A 22,818-nucleotide genomic window follows, 5' to 3' on the forward strand; every position below is an offset into this window, starting at 1 on the left:
TAGCGGTTAACAGACTCTAAAGGACTGAAGTCACAGTAGTCAAACTGAGGATAGACTGTGTCTAACGGAAACCCAGGAAGCATCTTTGTGCTCAGGGCAGATACCCGAGGACGGCGCACAGGTGCGTGCGTGTCTGTGTATGTGCACATGGTCTCCTCTCTTTACTGACAATCATTGTTAATGACATTATGTAGTTGTTACCCCTCCCCCAGGACTAGTGAGCCTTGTCAGCACACCACTTCCGCCTCCCAAGACAGCTTACCTCCAACCGTGGTGCAGGAGTTTTGATTTCAAAGGGAGTAGGAGAAATTACAGAACAGCCATGGGTAGACAGGTCTGAAGACTCAGTGTAGAAAGGGTAGAGAGACGTTAAGGACAGAACTTTTTTCATACTTCCATATTCACTTCCACTGCCTGCGTGGAAGTTCTCTCACCTACCTTCCTAAATGTTCTGTTTTGAACTTCACATTTCACTTTGGTTTCTGGAATGGGGTGGGTCAGTCAGGGCCCCAGTTGCTGTCTTCTAGGCAGAGCTGCCCTTCTCTGTGCTGGAACAGCGGTGACTGTTCGGAGGGTTTGCTGTGAACCCCAGGATGTGTCGTGTCATTTAAGTTGTGCATCCGTGAACCTTCCCCACCGTAGGCTGGGGGAGAACGGCCCCGAGCCTCTGCTACGCTTAGCTTCAACGCTCCCACCCACTCAGGTCTCTCGCAGGGCGTGCTTGGGGACGCCTTTTCACCCTCGCTTGGCATTTCCGGCCCTTCCTCCTCTGCAAGACCAGCCTTTGCAACCTGGCCCGGAGTCTTGTGCACCTGGGGAGTGTCGTTACCTGAGTGTACTGCACACTCGGAAACTGCCAAGTTCACTGGTTCCAGCAGAGCACGCACACCTGCCAGATCTTGTGAGAACACCAAACCACGGCGTGATCTTTGGATGTTTCACCTCCTCTGACCTGTCACAGCCAGACCAGAAATGCCAGCTCTCTGTGTCTCTCCCAACACCAGGTGAACTTTCGTGACCGTCTTCTCTTAATGAGCCAAGAAAGCCAACCCTTGGCTATTCTGAGTATAGCTTAACAGTTAGCCATTTGGATGGCCCTTTATTCTGCACATTCTGGTGGAAAACTTGTGAGTGTGTGTTTTAAAGCAGCGTCTCGAGAATTTCCTGGAAGCCCACGACAGAAAGGAAATTTTCAGGCTGGCCTCCCTCCCTGAAGCCGAGGACGTGTGGCTGACAGAAGCTGGGCTGCCCTGTGGCTCGGCTCCTCCGTGAGCCGGTGCTCCGGCAGCCCCCCGTCTCCTCCACTCATGTGGGGCAGCGGGACAGCTTGCCCGCAGTCAGTTTGGGACCAGGTGTTGGTGACAGGGCACCCACAGCTGCAGGGCAGGTGTCCCCCACAGGAGCAAATGGAAGAGACTGTGAATAGAGCCTTCATGTTGTGCAGGAGGGTGCTTGAGTATGAGTTTTCTTCTGGGTCATTTTACTTCAGTTCTCTGTTAATATCTCATACTAGTAATCAAAATGTTTGAGTGACAACCAAAGTATATTCCCAAGCATGATACATTTGAAAACGCAGTTTTCAGCTTTGCAGTTGCTTTCACTTCTGATTGCAAATGCTGTGGCAGCCTGTGATTGCAGTAATAAGGACCTGAGATTGTACGTGGAGTGCATGTCACTCTGAGCAAGTTTGTGTATTGAAGGAGAGATGATGGTAGGCTTTATGAAACCACAAAGGTACTTTCAGGGACTTCAGACGTGATGGAAATGAAAGGCACGCACCTTCTTGTATTGCACAGTTGGGTTGTGTTAGTGAAAAGAAAAATTGGTATACATTCTTAGACTTTTCTCTTTTTTCCTCTGTGCTGTGCTGTGACTTTTTTATCTTATGCTGAGGAAAATAGGTGTGGAAATCCTTTTTTTTTTTTTTAAACTAGAGCAAGTGCTCCTTTTAGACACATTGATGGGTCCATATCCACCTAGATAGCATGTAGACTGCTGCTGACGTGGTTTGGGAAGCAGGGTTGCTCTGCCTTCCCCTGGAGAAGGCTGGCAGAGGCAGCGGTGCGCTTGGCGGGGGCCCACTCCCTCCCAGGATGTCCCCGAGGGGAGCAAGCGTCTCTGCACCAGCAGACAGCGTCTCCACTGCAGCTCTGTCTGAAGTAACTGGAAGCTGGAGACCAGTTAGTGCCCACAGCATGGAGTGGGCATGTGAGCGTGACATGCTCATCCAGGCAGGGAGGCCTGTCCCACCCGAGGCCAGGCCCTGACGTTGGATAGAGCCCGAAGAGCGGCACGCTGCTCCCTCCTCTGCTGGGGAGTGCGGGCAGTCTGCACGGGGAGGCGCGGGCAGGCGGGGCCACCTCCCAGTCCTGGGCCGACAGGGACGAGGTGCAGGAGCGCCTGTGGGGAGCAGGCTGCCGTGTCTCCACTGAGATGCTGGTACATGTGTGTGCAGGAAACAGGATATATGTGCTTTCCTAGCTGAGAGTTCTGTTTAACTGGAAAAGAGGGGACAACTCCTACTTGCAGACTTAGAAACCTTAACAGCAGAACATCACAATTAGCAAGGATGACCATTGGCGCTGTTTCCAAGCTCACATCTTGTGGTGGTGCTTTGCAGTCTCTCAGCTCTGATAGCCGCAAGGTCCAGGTCTCCACTGCAACTGGCCAGGCCTGCAGCCCCTCCTCACAATTATACTTCTCCATGTGCTGACTCCAGAGATCCCTTCTGATATACATGAAGACGAAGCTCCAGGTTAACTCTTGGCTTTCATGTTTTTTCTGCCTTTGATTTTATTACAACTCCTCTCTTTTTGATTCCAAGGCCTTTTCTTTGGTTTAATAGCAGAAGCTTGGCCTAGTTGAACCTTGCTGCTTACACTGTGGGTGGAACCTGGTCCTGAGAGTGGACGCTCCGTGCTCTGCTCACCATGCCGGCTCCAGCATTGGAAGCAGAGCTGCACAGGACCAGGCCACCTGCAGCGGCCACACACGTGCACCCTCTGCCACGGCCACGGCTTAGACAGTGGGGCTGCCGTCCTGAAGCAGGCCGTCAGGCTCCAGAGCTGTGGTCTGCAGTCCGGCTTCCCTCACAAGCGTTTATTAGTTTGATTTCCTTTGAGGTCATTCTTGTTGAGGGCTGGGGCCGGGCTCCTAGAGGTTGTGAAATCTGAAGATTCTACAGACCTTTATGAAGTATATATATAACTGTAACACCTCACAGTGTGAAACAAACACATTTGCATATGTAGAATGAGTTCTGTTTTCTTGTCACCTTTATATTTTTTATTTTTAATTGAAGGGTAATTGCTTTATAATGTTGTGTTGATTTCTGCCATGCAGCAACGTGTATCAGCTTCCCACTTTCGCCTCCCTCCCATCCAGCGCGGGGAGGGAGGTTGTCACGGAGCCCTGAGCTGAGCTCGGGTTGCACAGCGGTCCCCGCTAGCTGTTACACGTGGTTGTGTGTACACGTCAGTGCTACTGTCTCGACTCGTCCCACCCTGCCCGCCCTCCGCTCTGTCCACAAGTCTGTTCTCCATGTCTGCCTCTCTGTTCCTGCCCTGCAAATAGACTCGTCAGTACCATTTTTCTAGATTCCGTATTTATGCAGTAATATACAGTATCTTTTTATTTTACGTCATTCTGTATGACAGGCTCTCGGTTCGCCCAACTGATTCATTCATTTTTACTTTTCTAATTGAAGTTGCCTTCTAATGAAAACATTTTTTTCCTGCCAAAAGAAGAAATTGAAGCAAATAAAATTGATTTATATTAATATTAATTAAATTTTTATACCTTTAAGTCTAAAATTCAGTATCAGTTTTGAATGTTGAAACTGATACTTCATGCTAAATGTATCGTGTTCTATAATATTTTAGGTTAGAATAAGTTCACAGACTATTTTACACATCAGATTCTGACTTTGAAATCGGAGAGATTATGACTCCCTTGCCTGTATTAGAATCTTCAAAGGTAAAGTTTGTCTCTGAAGTTTATGAAAGCTAAACTCTTATGAATATAAATCCTCTTAGAAATGGAAAAAGTAAGCCGTGAAATAAATTTACTGTTATTTTCATGGATGGTGATATTTTATTTTCTGTTTTCATAGGACAGAGTTTTCCTATTCATATTTAAAAACTAGGAGATATATTCAGTTCAGTTGTTCAGTCGTGTCCGACTCTTTGCAATCCCATGGACTGCAGCACGCCAGGCCTCCCTGTCCATCACCAACTCCCGGAGTTTACTCAGACTCATGTCCATTGAGTCAGAGATGCCATCCAATCATCTCATCCTCTGTCGTCCCCTTCTCCTCCCACCTTCAATCTTTCCCAGCATCAGGGTCTTTTCAAATGAGTCAGTTCTTCGCATCAGGTGGCCAAAGTATTGGAGTTTCAGCTTCAACATCAGTCCTTCCAGTGAACATTCAGGACTGATTTCCTTTAGGATTGACTGGTTGAATCTCCTTGCAGTCCAAGGGACTCTCAAGAGTCTTCTCCAGCACCACAGTTCAAAAGCATCAATTCTTTGGCATTCAGCTTTCTTTATGGTCCAACTCTCACATCCATACATGACTACTGGAAAAACCATAGCCTTGACTAGATGGACCTTTGTTGGCAAAGTAATATCTCTGCTTAATAATAGCAAATGAAGCAACAGACAAAGGATTAATCTCAAAAATATACAAGCAACTCCTGCAGCTCAATTCCAGAAAAATAAATGACCCAATCAAAAAATGGGCCAAAGAACTAAACAGACATTTCTCCAAAGAAGACATACAGATGGCTAACAAACACATGAAAAGATGCTCAACATCACTCATTATCAGAGAAATGCAAATCAAAACCACAATGAGGTACCATTACACGCCAGTCAGGATGGCTGCTATCCAAAAGTCTACAAGCAATAAATGCTGGAGAGGGTGTGGAGAAAAGGGAACCCTCTTACACTGTTGGTGGGAATGCAAACTAGTACAGCCGCTATGGAAAACAGTGTGGAGATTTCTTAAAAAACTGGAAATAGAACTGCCATATGACCCAGCAATCCCACTTCTGGGCATACACACTGAGGAAACCAGATCTGAAAGAGACACGTGCACCCCAATGTTCATAGCAGCACTGTTTATAATAGCCAGGACATGGAAGCAACTTAGATGCCCATCAGCAGATGAATGGATAAGGAAGCTGTGGTACATATACACCATGGAATATTATTCAGCCATTAAAAAGAATTCATTTGAACCAGTCCTAATGAGATGGATGAAGCTGGAGCCCATTATACAGAGTGAAGTAAGCTAGAAAGATAAAGAACATTACAGCATACTAACACATATATATGGAATTTAGAAAGGTGATAACGATAACCCTATATGCAAAACAGAAAAAGAGACACAGAAATACAGAACAGACTTTTGAACTTTGTGGGAGAATGTGAGGGTGGGATATTTCAAAAGAACAGCATGTATACTATCTATGGTGAAACAGATCACCAGCCCAGGTGGGATGCATGAGACAAGTGCTCCGGCCTGGTGCACTGGGAAGACCCAGAGGAATCGGGTGGAGAGGGAGGGGGGATCGGGAATGGGAATACATGTAAATCCATGGCTGATTCATATCAATGTATGACAAAACCCACTGGAAAAAAAAAATAAATAAATAAAAAAAAAAAAGAAAAAAAAACATGTTGTCTAGGTTGGTCATAACTTTCCTTCCAAAGAGTAAGCGTCTTTTAATTTCATGGCTGCAGTCACCATCTGCAATGATTTTGGAGCCCCAAAAAATAAAGTCTGCCACTGTTTCCCCATCTATTTGCCATGAAGTGATGGGACTGGATCCCATGATCTTTGTTTTCTGAATGTTGAGCTTAAAGCCAACTTTTTCACTCTCCTCTTTGACTTTCTTCAAGAGGCTCTTTAGTTCTTCTTTGTTTTCTGCCATAAGGGTGGTGTCATCTGCATATCTGAGGTTATTGATATTTCTCCCAGCAATCTTGATTCCAGCTTGTGCTTCATCCAGCCCAGCATTTCTCATGATGTACTCTGCACATAAGTCAAATAAGAAGGGTGACTTATTTACAGCCTCGTACATACAGCCTTGATGTACTCCTTTTCCTATTTGGAACCAGTCTTGTTCCATGTTCAGTTCTAACTGTTGCTTCCTGACCTGTATACAGATTTCTCAAGAGGCAGGACAGGTGGTCTGGTATTCCCATCTCTTTCAGAATTTTCCAGAGTTTATTGTGATCCACACAGTCAAAGGCTTTGGCATAGTCAATAAAGCAGAAATAGATGTTTTTCTGGAACTCTCTTGTTTTTTTGATGATCCAGCAGATGTTGGCAATTTGATCTCTGGTTCCTCTGCCTTTTCTAAAACCAGTTTGAACATCTGGATGTGCACAGTTCACATATTGTTGAAGCCTGGCTTGGAGAATTTTGAGCATTACTTTGCTAGCATGTGAGATGAGTGCAATTGTGTGATAGTTTGAGCATTCTTTGGCATTGCCTTTCTTAGGGATTGGAATGAAAACTGACCTTTTCCAGTCCTATGGCCACTGCTGAGTTTTCCAAATTTGCTGGCATATTGAGTGCAGCACTTTCACAGCATCATCTTTCAGGATTTAAAATAGCTCAACTGGAATTCCATCACCTCCACTAGCTTTGTTCGTAGTGATGCTTCCTAAGGCCCACTTGACTTCACATTCCAGGGTGTCTGGCTCTAGGTGAGTGATCACACCATCGTGGTTATCTGGGTTGTGAAGATCTTTTTTGTACAGTTCTTCTGTGTATTCCTACCACCTCTTCTTAATGTCTTCTGCTTCTGTTAGGCCCATACCATTTCTGTCCTATATTGAGCCCATCTTTGCCTGAAATGTTCCCTTGGTATCTCAGATTTTCTTGAAGAGATCTTTAGTCTTTCCCATTCTATTGCTTTCCTCTATTTCTTTGCATTGATCACTGAGGAAGGCTTTCTTATCTCTCCTTGCTATTCTTTGGAACTCTGCATTCAAATGGGTATATCTTTCCATTTCTCCTTTGCTTTTGGCTTCTCTTCTTTTCACAGCTATTTGTAAGGCGTCGTCAGACAGCCATTTTGCTTTTTTGCATTTCTTTTTCTTGCGGATGGTCTTGCTCCCTGTCTCCTGTACAACGTCACGAACCTCCGTCCATAGTTCATCAGGCACTCTATCAGATCTAGTCCCTTAAATCTATTTCTCACTTCCACTGTATGATCGTTAGGGATTTGATTTAGGTCATACCTGAATGGTCTAGTGGTTTTCCCTACTTCAATTTAAGTCTGAATTTGGCAATAAGGAGTTCATGATCTGAGATATATTAATTAAAGCCCCAAAAAAAAAGGATTCTGAGAAAGAAAATAGAAAACTGTAGAGACCTATTTATTCATTCATATACTACATATGAAATGGGTTCTTTTGACCCCAAGCATTCATTTACAAATCCCAGATATGTCAAGAAAGAGTGAATTAAACATAAAGACCTGGACCTGAAGCTGTTCTCTGCTCCAGCACAAGTGGTTTTGCTGCAGAAGTTTTAAGCCTTTCTAACTGACAGTGTTGATGCCGTTTCTGGTTGCCTTTAATAGGCCGTAATTTCAATAATGTGTCTTCACACTGTAATTGAATAGATGATTTACTTGAAAAGAAATACCCCAAAGTTCTTTCATGTAGTGTTTCAGTTTGACCAAAAAAAAAGTACATTGTGGGATATTTATAGTATTTTTCAATCTATTTTTATCTGTAGACTAGGACTGGTAACTGATTTAGGGCACAAGGGTTAAAAACAGGAAATGTGGTTTATAAAGTAGGCAGTCTCTCCAGAGTTTCCAGAGTCAGACTTTTATTACTGAGTGCAGTGTTTCAGAACAACAAGAGGCAGGGTGCCTGAGACCAGCCGTGTGTGGAGGATTTAGCAGGAAGTGCCTTGGAGGAAAGCTGGGTGTTGGGGAGGGGGGACCAGTGTCTTCTGTACTTGCAGTGTCTCTGTCCACCTCTCGCTCAGACAGTTTATTCTGTCGGTCTAAGTCTTGTATAACAAAGTAAATTTCCTTTGACCTTTGCATTTTGCTTGAATTTTTCTTATAGTGTTTTGATGGAAAGTTTTGTCATCATCATAGTTGAGAAGCGTATATTATGGTTTTTATTAATTATAGTAAGTAGAGAATCCAAGTAGAAAGTAAAATAGCATGAGGAAGTGGGGGTTTAATTTTGAGTGGCCTTTTCAATTTCAAGTTGGCAGAATGGATCAAAATCTTTGACTCAGCAATTTCACTTCTGGAAGGTATCTGAGTAAATTATTCTATGAGAGTGTAAGGACCGGTAGCCTCGTGGTGTTGTTTATGATGTTGTATACTGAAAGGTAGCGTGACTGCTGAGTAGTAGGGTAAGTTATGAGTGAGTAGAAGTAATGAAACAACTTAGAATAAATAAGATGAGTAAATTACGGCACATCCATGCTAAAAAACCCTCAGCAGCCAGTGATGATAAGGTCAGTGAGTGCACACCAGCACTGAAGAGTGCATGGACATCAGGGAAAGACGCAAGACTCAGGAATGAGCACTGTCAGCTTACTTTTTAGGAAAAAAAATTATATTCGTAGAAGACACACCATGCTAGGGAGAAAGATAAAGGGGAAGCTTACTGGACTTTTATTTGTTATTAGGAAAACTTACAATTCTGTGTCTTCTTTTCAGTGTGCATTTAATATTTTCAAAACAAGAATATAGTCTTGATCAATCCAAAGTTTTCACTATTCTGGTCTTTAATGTGGATACTCTCTAGAGAGGACTGCCTAACCACTTGTCCAAATTATTATAGGAAGACTCAAGTCTGCCTATATAGCACTCTTGAACTGAATAGACAGTTTCCCATTTGTCCAAATTATCATAGGAAAACTCGAGTCTGCCTGAATAACACTTTTTAATTGGAAAAAACAGTGTCCCGTATTTCAAGGAGAAAACCCGAAGCTTCAGTCAGTGTGTGCCCCGGTGCACCTGTGTTTCAGGCTGTCGCTGGGTGTCGTTCCTGAGGGAGGCACAGAACGGCTCTGCTTGCTTTTCCGCTGGTAGGGCCCGTTTCTCCACAGACAGCGCTGAGGGGTCTTGTCAAGCAGAAGCGCCGTTTTACTGCTGCGAACGGTTCTGTCCCTGGAGCCTGCTTTCTGAGGGCTGCTTCCGAGACCCGGTAAGGCTCTCTCCTGTGGGGAAACACGAGGGGCATGTAGCCCTGTGAGGAGGGGGCTTTGTTTTTTGTGAGTTTGTTCTTGAGGCCACTCCCCTGTCCCCAGCACGTGGAACAGAGTCTGGCAGGTAACAGTAATAGGCATTCAATAAAAATTCTGCTAGTTATTCCAAAATGGTGTCCTCCCTATTTGATTAAAACAGGAAACCAATAAATACAGCTAGAAGAGAGACTTCTTTTCCACTTTAATGTATGAAAAACAAGACCTTCATTGTTGGCAAAGATGCTCTGAGGTCCAGGCCCCCGTGTGAGAAGCCCATCCTGCGGGGGGCCCGGGGACTCTTGCCCAGAAGAGCTAGGCTCTGCCACTCCGTGGGGAATTCCCGCTGCACCACTGGGCACGCTGCTCGGCGACAGTCTGGACTGGTGCTGTGTGGGTGGGGACACTTCTCTCGTCAAATACCATGACACACTCTGATTCCACGTTCGGAGTTGAGGAGGCAAGATTGTAAATACTCAGAAGCTCTTCTCATTCTGTGTCTGAAGAACATGGAAAGTCGTGGGCGTTCATCTAAGAGGAACCTTCTTACAAACAACACCGACTGCCGCATCACAACAGAGCGGTGCTTGCTCTGCCTTCCTGTGTGCGTGCCTGCCTGCTCGAGGCCCGCGAGGTTGGCATTCATGACCCGCTCTGCTGGGCCGACCCGAGAGCCAGCACCCATCCCGAGTGTTCACGGTTCTAGGAGGCGGGCGTCTTCTAGGTACCTGGCATAGTGAGCGTTCAGGCCGTGTTGATGTTCTGTTCTTTGGAGCAGGCCGTTTGCTCAGGGATACAGCCGGAAAAATCAGGCTGAAAAACAGATGTATTTAGCCTCAGCAGTATTGTATTCTGCTGTACTTTGTTTATTCAAGTTATATTTTCCAAATGGATCCTGAAAACTTAACTTCAGAAGGCTGCCTTTGTTTTCTTAAATCCTGTGAAAGGGGAGAGACTTGCTTTAGCAGACATCCCCTTCACACAGACACCCAGCGTTGACCCTCTTTGTGGATACTGCAGAATCCTGCCTGTGCTTTTTCTCTCACGTTTGTTCACTCACGCGTTCACTTTTTAGCCTAAGAGGACTCAACCCTGGGAGCATCATCGTGAGTAAGCACATGCTGCCTTTGCCCTCTTGTTTCTTATGCGTAAACATTCTTGAGCTGCCGCCCAGCCTGTGTGGTGGGTGTGAGGCCCCAGAGGTGCAGTGAAGGGGGCAAGCCCCATGCCCACGGAGCTGACAGTCCAGCAGGGAGACGGCGTCAGCCAACTTGGCCGGGAGGCCTGGTGGAGCCTGCGTGCTGGCCCGGCCGCACCGGGGAGAGCTCCCTGCCTCGCTGTCCTCTGAGAGATGCCCCGTGTGGAGCAGGCAGCACCTCTGCTGCAGCTCACCAGTCAGGGCCGTCCAGGAGCTCCGGGGAGGCCTGAGGTCAGGGCCGGCTGCGGTTCTCGTTCACTCAGCCCATCTCCCCGATGTCACCTGGGAGCCAGGCGCCCCTTCCACGGGGCAGGCGACATGCACCATCCTTCCCAAACCCGTGCAGAGTGTGAGCAGAGAGTTCCGGCGGGCTCATAGCCTCCCGAGGACTCTGTGTGTGCACATGCATGTGTGTGTGTGGTCACTGTGGCGGGCCCAGGGACTGCTTTTACCTCTGGGTGTGCAGAAGCCAGCCCTCCACACGGTTCAATTTAAAGACTCGAGTCTTAAGCCCAGTGGTCGGGTTGACCAGAGCACAGCGCTGAGGCCCACAAGCCCCTGCCTGGCCTAGGGGGCATCCTCTCGGGGAGCCAGCTCTGCTGGTCATCGCACTAGTCACACATTTCACCTTTAACCTTCACTGGTATGGCTGTTTCCTCCTAAATAGGACTTGTTACCACCCTGCAGCTGTCCTTGTTCTCAGGAAGAATCAACATACTTGTATTTAATTATGTTTCAATCTGTTTTCTCAGTTATTCCATCAGCAAAATAGAACCAAAGAAATATTTATGAGATTGGCTCCTCAAAATTTGTGAGCATCCACACACGGCCCGGAACACAACGGCCTCTGACGCAGCTGTGTGTTTAGAATCCACACATGCCGGGCCCTCACGAGGGTTGTGGTTCAGCCCTCCTAACTCATCAGCAGCTTGGGCAGATTGTGGGGAAAGTGACTTTGCAACACAATTTTCTGTTTCATACAGAAGAAATTCTCAGTTCATGCTGTTAACTGTGGAAGGCGTCCTGAAATACTGTTCTCCTCCAAGTGAAAGTAATTGTTTTGGAGTTACTAGAGCAGTATTTTGTTTTTATACTTTTTCTTACAAAATAGCACTGGGGCTCTTAGGAGCCCTGTGAGCACCAGGGCCTCCTCACTGCAACCCCACAAAGGGTGTGAACCTCACACTTGTGGGTGGGGGCTGGGGTGGTCTCCCAGCCCTCCTGCCGCAGGTCCTGGCTTGTGGGGAGGAGATGGGGCTGGACCCATGCTCTCACCTGCTGACCACCCCTCCCCAGCGTGTGCCCGCACTGGAGGGCAGCCCTGCCAGCCTCAAGTCCTGGGTTTGTCCAGTCTCTAACTTGCTTACAGAATCAGGTGGAATGTATCTTTTTCAGAAGTTTCTCCCAGAACTTACATTTCTAAGATCAAAATAGTTATTCTGCATAATTTGACTTTAAATTTGGAAGCCGATGCTGCAGCAGGTGTGTAGCAGGTGTTTCATAAACTCTGGTAAATATTCTCCTTTGGTCTTGGTCTGGTGTGTGTGTGTTTACATACATACATATGAAGAACGTGTATGAAGACATCGACGGGCAGTTTTAAATTTCACTTTTGAAGCAGACTGATTACAGAGGACAGAACAATGAGAGAAATGGAAGAACTATGAAAGAAAACTTGCAGTTCCGCCCTTTTAAAGACTTGTATGAGCGTAGCCCTCTGGCCATTTGCCCCCAGGAGCTTTGGGCCTGTGCTGTCCATCTGCCTCATGGAAGGTGCGAGGCACTCGCGTCTCCACTGAATGCCTTTCCCTCCCCCGTCTGATTGCAGGTGTCAGAAACTACTTGAAAGAAGCATTGGTGAATATAATCGCCGTGCATGCAGAGGTAAGCTGTCGCTAACTATTCCTAAGGGGTGTGGGTAACTGGGCAAGAAAGCAGGGGCAAATTCAGTGGTTCTTAAGGGGGTCTTCTTCCTTCAGAATGTATTTTTAGTCTGACTAAAACACAGATTTGAGTGTTTTACTGAGTTTTACTGAATAAAACACAGTATCTGGTTTCAATGCCCATATGTGCGTGTTTTAACTATGAGAGTATTTTTTCTGAAATTTGGTATGTTTTTTTCTCATAATTAAAACTAATGGATATTTGGAAGGTAAAGAGGTTAGAGAGTGAAAGGATGTTTTCTCCACCTTGGGTACCCGTTGCCCTGGTTTACACCAGGTACCAGTGAGCGTTGGCATCTTACTCTGGCAGCCGTGGGGCGTGCTGGAGGGACAGGCTCAGCCTGTGGCAGGGCGCAGGCGGTGGCCTCCCCTCTGTGACTGATGAGGGTTCCCGGACACCGGTGCTGCCAGTCACGCATGGCCCGCTCCCCAGGGAGCTTTCCGCTAGTGTCCCATCCACCATTGTCCCCACTGTGGCTGCCTTTGCAGTTCACAGTTGTGGACTTCTGGCTCAGCTGCAGCCCGTGGGCCATCGTCCAGTAGATGAGGTGCGCCCAGCAAAGAGGTTCTCAGTAGAAGACTGCTGTTGCAGTGACCACTGCCAAAAAACCTCCTTCTGAGTGTCTTCCTCTGTGCAGGTGCATCAGGGGGTGAGGTCTGCATCACCCTCTGTACCCACACGTGCTGTCTGGGTCACCTCGGTGACCTGGAGACACATGGTCATGGAGGCTGAACCAGAGCGTGAGCGAAGGACACAGTTGCCTGCTTGCCGAGGCAGCCACGTCCAGCAGCCTCTGCAGAGAGCGGGCCGTGGTGTCCATCCTTCTCAGGTCCTTGTGTGGCATGGTACACTCATTTTCCGTGAGATAAAGTTTTACATGGTTTAGCTCAGGCGGGAATTTACCACATACACCTTTTTATGATGAGTGGCATACTTTAAACTTTGATGCTTTTTATACATCAGAGATCTTTATAAAAACGCTCTTCTGTTAGGTTAGCTTCTGGAAAAGTCAGTGCGGCATTAGATCCTCAGGCGGTGGAGACAGCCCGTCGCAGGCGGTGCCAAGGGCGCTGCAGGGTGCGTGGGCCTTTGAGTGATGGTGGTGACTCCTACTGAGGCACCCACTGTCATTGTTTACAAACAAACAAACAAAAGAGGCTTTTCCGGTCCCTTTTCCACACATCCCAGGGGCTGAAAGTAGAATTCTGTACGTAACATTTACTGTTTACTGTTCCCAAACAGTCTTACCTTGCCCAGAATTTTCTTCAATGCTAAGGTTATGTTTGGGTTGATCTGAAGGTTTAAGACTAGTGATTAAATCTGAAAAATGGAAAAGCTAAAAAGAAAATATGATTTAGTTTAATATATGTCAGGATAGTAATGTTTCACCAAATATAGTAATTCTTAGTTTGAAACTATCAAAATTCAAAACTTGAAAATGGTGTTTTTGTCAAATGAAAGGAAATATACTTTTAATTCAGCAAATAGTAAAATTGGAAAGTCTTGTGCAATACAGAGTTATGTACCCAGTATGAAGTAGCAGTTGTTTTGATCCAAGGAGAGTCTGACCCAGTATGTTTTTGTGTCTACAATTTCCTCTTTAGAAATCACATTTCTTCTTGTGAAAAGGGTAAGAGGAGGAAAAAATCCTTAAAACTGTTTCACCTTGTCACCATCAGCAGCAGTACCTTTCAGAGTTCTCTCTGCCGATCTGTTTTTGGAGGTTACCTTTTATCGTGGGTCGGGGAACCCGGCAGGAGAGTCAGCCGCGTCTCCCTCCCATTCGGGAGAGTCGGCCGCGTCTCCCTCCCATTCCTGGCTCAGGAGGCCTGGGGGCGGTTTTGCTTCGCGCATCCCTTTGTGTCTAACACATTCAGGTCAAGGAAAGTCCCCCTAACACACCATTTCTTCGTATTTTCAACCTTCCGTCAGGTGTTCACTGTCTCCAAGGACCTGGTGCCCCGGGTGCTGTCCAGGGTGGTGGAGGCGGTCTCTGAGGAGCTGAGTCGGCTCATGCAGTGCGTCTCATCCTTCAGCAAAAATGGAGCTTTACAGGTACCACGCCAGTCCTGTGCATCTGGACACAGTTTTTAAACCACGGAGACATGTGTCGGTTGTAGCCCCAGGAGGTCCACACAGGCTTTGTGTTATTTCCCGGTGGCTCTGCCAGTTGCGGGGTGCACCGTCCCCTGGGACCACATCCAGGACGTCAGTGGCCCCAGAGCTGCTCTCCCTTCAGAGTGTGGCGGTGCTTATGCGCCTGTCTGAATGCAGAGTCCTGCCGCTCTGTCGTGTTCTTCTTGTTGTTTGTTTTACAGATGTCTTCACTACATCTAATTTAACAGGGAATTTTTAGCAACTTACTTGTAAATAGTCTTTCCAGAGCAATCAGTGCGATTTGCATAGAAATGACAGCTATTTCTTTCTACTCATACTCCATTGGTTTATGTTGTATTTCATGGAATTGCATAATTACAGTAACAAATGTAACTTGGATATCCAAGTCAGATGGGTCCGAGTTTACATGTGGCCAGATTGTAGGAGCCAGGACTGCAGACTTGTGGGGGCCTGAGCCCCACCCATGGGCCTCATGGCAAGGGCCTCGTGAGAGTTTTTCTAAAAGTCCTGGAAGTGTTGCTTCTAGTACTGGCTGAGGCCCTACTTTCAGGCCAACCCCCTACAGATAACAACTTAAACCTGAGTAATAATAAAAATAAGAAAATGTATCAGTAAAAAGAAAAACCTGAAGACTCATAACAGGAACCTTGTGTGTGTGAAGATGAACTAAAGGGAAGTTGCAGTATCTGCTTTGGGCCTAAGGGGTCTTGAAAGTGAAAGTGAAAATTGCTCAGTCGTCTCTGACTCTTTGCGACCCCGTGGACTGTACAGTCCATGGAATTCTCCAGACCAGAATACTGGAGTGGGTGGCTGTTCCCTTCTCCAGCAGATCTTCCCAACCCAGGGATCGAAGCCAGGTCTCCCACATTGCAGGCAGATTCTTTAGCAGCAGAGCCACCAGGGAAGCCCAAGGGGTCTTGGAATTAGAACAAAATCCCCCCTCCCCACACCTTCTCTGCAGCCCATTTAGCTGATGGCTGAGTTTCTCTCATGGCTGACAGGAAGGGGCCAGAAGAGATGTCTGAATCAGCTGGAGGCCCAGCCTCCATACCTGCCTGGTCTCCCATGCCCTGTGCTCCCTGGAGACAGTCAGTTCTGTTCTGAAAACCTCTGCCCACTGCCCTTGCAGCTGCCCGTGTGTGACCTCCACCTTAGCAGGTAACAGAGAGGGCCTAGCATGAAGAGCTGAGTGGCCACCAGCCTCAGACCTTCCCAAGAGCCGGCCAGGAGGAGCGTTTGCTGGCCAACAGCCCATGTGTTTTGTGTGAATCATCACAGCTCTTATAATAGGTATAATTCATAGGTTAATTAAAACACCTTGTCACTTTGTCTGAATAAAGTTTCTAGCAAAGATTAATTTTATAGTGATTTAATCCATCTCCTAAAATAGTGAGCTGAAAGTTCTACCTTATTTTTTCTCTTGATATTCTCTTTGTAGGTCCGTTTTTATATATATAGAACATAAACAGTAAAGACAGATAGTCACATGAACACTTTCTCATCATGAGCTGTTTCAGGCTTCTGACCCCCTGAAAAATGGGCCCAAACATCTGCTTTCTAGACTGCACATGTATCTTATGTAAGTCAGCCTTCCTCTCTGTGGGCGAATCTAAACCCAGCCTGGCACTCATCCTTGCCTGTGTGTGTCTTAGACAGCCTCCCGGGCAGCTCCAGGCCCTTCGGTGCTGTAGCCTGCATCGCGCCTTTTTGTGGCTAGCATTCCACTGTGTAGGTTTGCTGCCTCGTGTCTGTCTGCCCATCGTTTGATGGACACTAGGGTTTGCACTTTTTGGCTGATAGGAAGAATGGTTCTGTGAACACTTGTGTGCAGATTCTCTGTGGCCACATGTTCTCATTCTCTTGCGCATATAGCAGGGACTAGAATCACTGGGTTATGGTGGCTCCTGGAATCACTGGATGAACTCCAGACTGCTTTCAGAGGAGGTGCAGCTGCTTTCCTACCGCTGTGTATGAAGAACCCAGATTTCCCACATCCTCATCGGCAGTGTGTGACTGGCTGGTCGTGGCCATGCCCATGTCTGCCAAGGGTGTCTTGTTCTGTGTGATCATCACACCTGTGATGATGTCCTTTGTAGCACAGGATGTTTTAATTCTGAGGAATTCCAAGTTTTCTCTTTTTTCTTTTGTCACTTGTACTTCTGTTGTCATTCCTAAGAAGGCAGGCCTAGCCTGACGTCACAAAGGCCCACTCTGGTTTTCCTCCAGGCATTGTGCAGTTTTATCACGTACGCGGTCTGTGCTCTCCTTGGAGTCAGTTTTTGTTTTAAGGAAGAGGCTCACTTGCAGTCCTTGGAGTGTGGACATCCAGTTGCCCTGCTGTCCCAGCACCATGTATTAGAGAGACCATCTCCCCCACCAGATGGCCCTGGCGCCTTGTTGGAAGTGGTTTGATTGTAAATGTAAAGGTTTGTTTCTGCCACTCAGTCCTGTCCTGTTCCACGTGTCAGGCCATGTGCCAGCGCCACACTGTTGGAATTATTGTAGCTCTGCAGGACATTTTGAAGTCTGAAGGTCTGAGTTTCTCTGACTGTGCTATTCCTTTTCAATGTTGTTTGTCTGGGACCAACTTGTCATATTTTGTTTTTAAAAAGAAAAGAAAAAACAAAAGAGAAAAGTCAGCTGTAGTTTTAACAGCGCGGCACGGAGCCTGCAGCACTTAGCGCCAGGGGGAGCCACGGTGCTGGAGGGCAGCATGGGGACCGTGAGGCAGCCTGTGTGCTTCCGTCCCCGTCAGCCTCGGGGCAGTGAGACCTCGCTTCCGCCCCGAGGAGACCAGGGGAGGTGCTGTTGAATGGTGAGGCCTGGGGCTGGACGGCCCTGGCACAGTCTGTACCTTTCAGAGCAAGACCCCTGCCTCTATGGAGTCAGACTTGACAGCTCACACCCTTGTTGAGTAACAGGGAGCGTTTCCACGGCTGGTCTCCCTGGGCTGATTTAGAAGGTCTGCGCTAAGGAGCTGCTGCCGTGGCCGTGGCGGTCTGCTCTGCGGGGAGCAGGTTGGAGCTCACCCTTGCTGCTTTCTGCTGGACAGTCGGCATGGTTCCCCGTGGTCACCTGTCCCTTTCTCACCTCCAGGCCAGGCTTGAAATCTGCACCCTGCGGGACACTGTGGCGGCCCACCTGACACCGGAGAGCAGGTGAGGAGCTCCGTGCTGCGTCCCGGGCGCCCCGAGAGCCCCCACGAGGCTCTCGGTATGGGTGGTGGTCCCGCACGCGCGCTCGTGACTCGGTGACGTCATGTTTGCATCTGACCAGCTGTCTTGTTGAAAAGCACTGAGCGACACCAAGCCAAGGGTGCATAGGCGCTTCCTCATGGTGGAGATGAGCCTCGGTCTGTGAGCGCTGTCACAGAGCATCCTGTACTTCCTTTGAAAAGGAGAAAATAAGAATCGAGTCAGTTTACTCATCGCAGACTCTTAATGAATGTCAGCATAAGAGGAAGCCTTGTGGTTTCTCTGCAAAATTTTGTAGTGGAAATTTGATGATAATTTCTAGCTGTTTTGAATGAAAGTCAGGATTTCCTATCATTGAAACATCATTAGGCGAACTGAAACAGCTCTGCCTACACAAGACTGTTTACCTCATTGGCAGTGCCGCCTGGGAAGTGCCGGGTCCACGAGGAAGCTGTTTAAACGTGTCCCACGATGCACTTGCCGTTTGTTTCCAGCTCTGGATGGCGAGCTCAGGCCCTCAACCTGACTGCCACCATGTGGCTGGGAAGACTTCCTTTTCTTCCTAACGCATGAGGATATTCACCAGGAGCCTTTCTGACGGCTCCCGCCGCCGTCTGCTCCGCGTTACTACTTGATTTAGTTACTCTGCTGGCACCTCCTACTTTAGAAAGTTAGACATACCAAATCATTTGTTAAATTCTCTCCCTTTTCCATATTTGAAATGAAATGATATCGAGTTATGCGTATATATACATATACCTCTCCATTATTATACAAATTTTAGATATAATAGCTAAGTGCTCTTAAGACATGTTCAATTATTATAAGAAGTTGGCTGTACATCAGGCCTGGAATGTGTCAATTCCAAAAGTGCCCCTTTGTCTCATTTTGCACAAGATCACCCCTGTTCCTACCTAGCTCTCTTCCTTTCTTAGCAACTGCTTTATCTGTATAGTTCAGTTTTGTTTTGAAAGTAAAAACCTTTTTTAATTTAACAACTCCACACCAAGCTCTCATCTACTATTAGAAGCACCTTGGGTAAAATTCAGTTTCTCCTTTGCTTTTCAAGTCATGTTTTATTTCCTGCTTTAGTTCTTCTGGCCCTGCTTCTGCAAACCCTTGCTTTCATTTTCACTTTCCCTCCTGCTCTACTTGCTTCACCGGCCTGTGAGTTCCTCTGAACATAAGACATGCTCTTCTCTAACGTCCCTGTTCCCGGTGGGGCCGGCGTGTCTCTGCCTGGGATGCTGTCTCTTACAGATCCAGTTTCAAGCAGGCCCTGGAAGCCCTGCCTCAGCTCTCAAGCGGAGCAGATAGAAAGTAAGTCTCGTGCTGTTCTCGGGTGACGTGTTGTCACCTGGACACGTCTTCAGGTGGAGCCTGGAGGGAGGTGGGACTCGGTGGCCCTTGGGCGTGCCTGGCGTTAGCCCGTCTCCCACGTGGCAGGAGGAGGTGGAACCTGGTTTATGACGTTTCAGAAATTACTTCTTTCCTTGTTTTAAGTAACTATACTAGTCACTTAAACTTTTTTATGAGAAAGTTTATTTTGACTCAGAAAACTATTATTATCTGAAATTTGTAAGAAAACAATACTTAGAGAAATGTAAAAGAGAGGACAGCAGAGTAAAATGCAGGACTCAGAGACTTTGTCTTTCAAGTAGGTCAGCAGTGTACATTTGTGCTCCGGGTGATGTGAAGCATTAAGAGTAAATGTGCACACGTGACAAAATGAAGTTACATATGTTCCACTAGTACTGTATTAATAGTCTCAGCCTGATCTTCAACTTTGCTACTCATGTAACAAAATCTAGGCCAGGCAGATGTCAGCGTGCCTGAGCTCCTTCCCCAGCCCAGCAGAGGTCCCCCACCCTGCAGCTGCCGGACGGGTCGTGGACAGTTAGGGAGCCCCGACCGCGTGCAGCCCTCAGGGTCAGCTATGACGGCGTAGGGAAGTGTGGCGGACCTGCACAGGCAGAGGGGGCCCTGGAGGCGTGGACAGGGCTGGGAGAGCAGGGTGACCTGGTCTGTCTAAGAGGAGCTGGGCAGCCCTGGCTTCCAGTCCCGCCTCCTCACTGACCTATGTTCAAATGCTGTTCTGTCCTTTAATATAATTAAGTGAAAGATTTAAAGCCTCACTTACCGTCAACCCATGCAAGTAGTGCTCACTCATCTCCTCAGAAGACCAGTGGTTTGGGGCGATTGAGAGCCACAGATACAGTGATGAAGGCCAGACGGGGCTGTTTTAGGTCTGCTGGGAGCATCGTTAAACCAGGAAGCAATCCCTTGACCCAAGTACCAGCAAGCTCATTTCTTGATTGCGTCATCTGAGCCCAGGGAGCTGTCAGACCCCTCATGGCCCTGAAGTTATCCAGTTGTATCTGGCCAGCATAGGGGCCAGGTGGAGTCACTGCTGCAGCTTGGACTACCCCAACTCTGTGGGTGCCTCTTCATGCCTTCAGTTCACCTCTCCAATATTTGTTAAAGGCAGAAATGCAAAATAAGGAGAATGGAAGATAGATCAGTCATTGCCAAGGAGTGGGGTGAGGGCAAAGGTGACTACAGATGGGCAGCACAAGAGGGTTTGTCCTGACGTAGGGGTCGTGAGACGCTGCGCTGTGTTATCAGAGTCACAGACAGTGCATGTCAGAGCTCTGGAGTGCTAGACCGCAAACGTCAGTCTGCTTAGGGAGGGGTCCAGTTAATCCAGGGGAAGGGGCAGAAGGACGGTTTCATGTATAAACGTAAGTATGTCTACAGATAGATGTTCCCATAGAGGACCTTCTTTATTTGAGTTTCTTCTGTCTTGGAATTCAGAGCCCATAGAAAAGTGACTTTTCTGGCTGGAGAAGCACCACGGGGCAGGAGCCACGTGGCTGTCTGTGTCTCTCCCACAGGCTGCTGGAGGAGCTGCTGAGCCGGGTCAAGAGTGGCATGCACCTGCAGCTGGCCTGCTTCCAGGCTGCCCCCCCACCTGCCGTGAAGACGTAGAGCCTCCAGCCGATGCTCCACTGAGCGCCCACAGGTGTCTGCGTGGAAGCCTAGCTGGCCCTCTCTCTTTTCTTTCCCCTCATTGGGGAGCTTAGAAAGAAGTTGGTGTATGTTTTATTTCAACCAAACTGACCTGATTTAAAATGCCCAGGAAGTATTTGCTTTGCCATTCTTGTATGACTCAGCTGGTAAACAATCCACCTGCAACATGGGAGACCTGGGTTCGATCCCTGGGTTGGGAAGATTGCCTGGAGAAGGGAAAGGCTACCCACTCCAGTATTCTGGCCTGGAGAATCCCATGGACTGTACAGTGCATGGGGTTGCAAAGAGTCAGATGTGATTGAGCGACTTTAACAGTATGACTTTATACCTTTCTAAAAATTAGGGAGCGTCTCAAAGCTACGTGCTGCGTGGTGAAGGCTACAGAAGGTAGGGCAGCTCAGGCCCTGGGTGTCTTCCCGAGTGTCCTGCAGCTTCCAGGACACCTTGGGAGGGGATGCGTGGGTTACGTGAGCACCTGGAGCTGCCCTGAGCTGTGCAGCTGTGTGAACGCCTTCCTTTCACACCGATGGCTCTGGCGCCCCCAGCCCTAACCCAAGTGGACTTTGAGAAGAGCATGAGGCCCGCCCCCCACGGTGTTACGCGGGGGAGGCTGCCTGTGGCCTCGGGTTCAGAGTTACCTCTGCTGCTTGGCTTCTATGTGCATGGCGCTGACGTTGTCAGGCCTCCTCTGTGGGACTCGCCCTGAACCCAACATGGGCCTCCTGCCCCCCTGAGCCCCGCACACGTGAGGGGCTGCAGTCAGCGCCTCCTCCAGAACCGGGAGCCCTGCTGCCCACCCGCACCACCTTTCTGGCCTCTCCAGGGTGCTGCTTGGTGGTTCGGAGTCTCTGCTGTGGTGGTGTCTGTGTCACCAGAACAGGTCAGGCCGCCGTGTCCTCCTGCAGACTCGGCTTCCCTGACCTGCCTTCGTCACACCATTTGCTTCAGAAAACTGAGTCAGATTTTAGATTTTTCCCCGATGCCACAGTCCCGTTTTCAGTGCTGGCGTTGATGTATTAGTACAGGGAGCTCTGAGGTCCTCCATGGCCATGTGCTGTGTCCATCATTTGAAGTAAGTCAGTCTTGTGTTTGTTCATTTGGTGTCAAGGAAGGTTTTGTCTTGAACAAAACTTATGAAGAAATACACTGAAGGTAGTCTCTCCTAGGCATGTTCACCCCTGTATCCCCTGCGTCTGTGACTCAAATGACAAAACCACAGTCCTGAGCATTTGTCTTATTTTAAGTGTATGATGAAGACCCTTCAGCCAATAAAGAAGGTGTCTTTACTACAAAATAATTTCGTTGATATTTTTTCCCTAAGCATCTTTATTTCAACACTTTCATTTGCTATGTAATTTTTTTGTATGTCTAATTTTAACACCCAGAATAAATACTTAAACCCCGGTTTCCCCGTGTCTTCTGATCGTTGTTGGACGGCATCACCTGCTACCTGTCCTCTCGTCGGTGGCTCCACCCTGCCGGGCCCCTGGTAGCCAGACGAGAGTGTCGGGCTCAGAGACACGGTGGCCGAGGACAGTGCCAGTGATGCAGAGACTCAGCATCTCCAGCTCTGAGTGGAGCGTGGGCACACACAAACTCCAGACTCAAAGCCGGGCTCACGGAGGAAGCAGCTCCTGGAGAAGACCTGCTTGGGCTGCAGGAGGGAATTCAGTAGAGGAGATGGCTGGACGCGGTGGTGTGGAGGAAGCCAAGAGGTAGAGCAGGACATGGAGGGAAAAAGAGGTGCCGAGAAGTGAGGCGCACAGAGCCCCGTGGGCTTGGCACAGCCAGGGCTGCACATCGGCCTGGCTGCCGAGAAGTGAGGCGCACAGAGCCCCGTGGGCTTGGCACAGCCAGGGCTGCACATCGGCCTGGCTGCCGAGAAGTGAGGCGCACAGAGCCCCGTGGGCTTGGCACAGCCAGGGCTGCACATCGGCCTGGCCTTCTGCGCGAGGAGAGTCCTGGAAGCAGTCTGGGTTTGCAAGACCTTGGTGTCCGTGAACGCGCATTCCAGAAATGACCCCATCATGGAAGACAAGTGTCACTGCCGTGGGTGTGGTACCCAAGGCAGTCCAGCCCCGTCCTGCAGTTGGTTTTCTTGA

The 22,818-nt window shown here is 48.2% G+C and overlaps 1 protein-coding gene across 3 annotated transcripts in view; it reads left to right on the plus strand.

Moving 5' to 3' along the window:
- Positions 1 to 22,123, plus strand: part of EXOC2 (exocyst complex component 2) — a 118,176-nt gene extending 96,053 nt beyond the window's left edge. For 2 of the 3 annotated variants that reach the window (XM_043908683.1, XM_043908682.1), the window contains 5 exons: positions 12,259 to 12,314; positions 14,307 to 14,429; positions 17,589 to 17,650; positions 18,947 to 19,006; positions 20,581 to 22,123. In XM_043908683.1, coding sequence (XP_043764618.1) covers positions 12,259 to 12,314; positions 14,307 to 14,429; positions 17,589 to 17,650; positions 18,947 to 19,006; positions 20,581 to 20,674 — 395 coding nt within the window. In that variant the 3' untranslated portion in view covers positions 20,675 to 22,123. Of the gene's footprint in view, positions 1 to 12,258; positions 12,315 to 14,306; positions 14,430 to 17,588; positions 17,651 to 18,946; positions 19,007 to 20,580 lie in introns of those variants that run through there. The other variant, XM_043908684.1, reaches the window with a different exon arrangement.
- The last annotated feature ends 695 nt before the right edge of the window (positions 22,124 to 22,818 follow it).

Source organism: Cervus elaphus, chromosome 7, assembly GCF_910594005.1.
Source record: "Cervus elaphus chromosome 7, mCerEla1.1, whole genome shotgun sequence".
Lineage (NCBI taxonomy): Eukaryota > Metazoa > Chordata > Mammalia > Artiodactyla > Cervidae > Cervus > Cervus elaphus.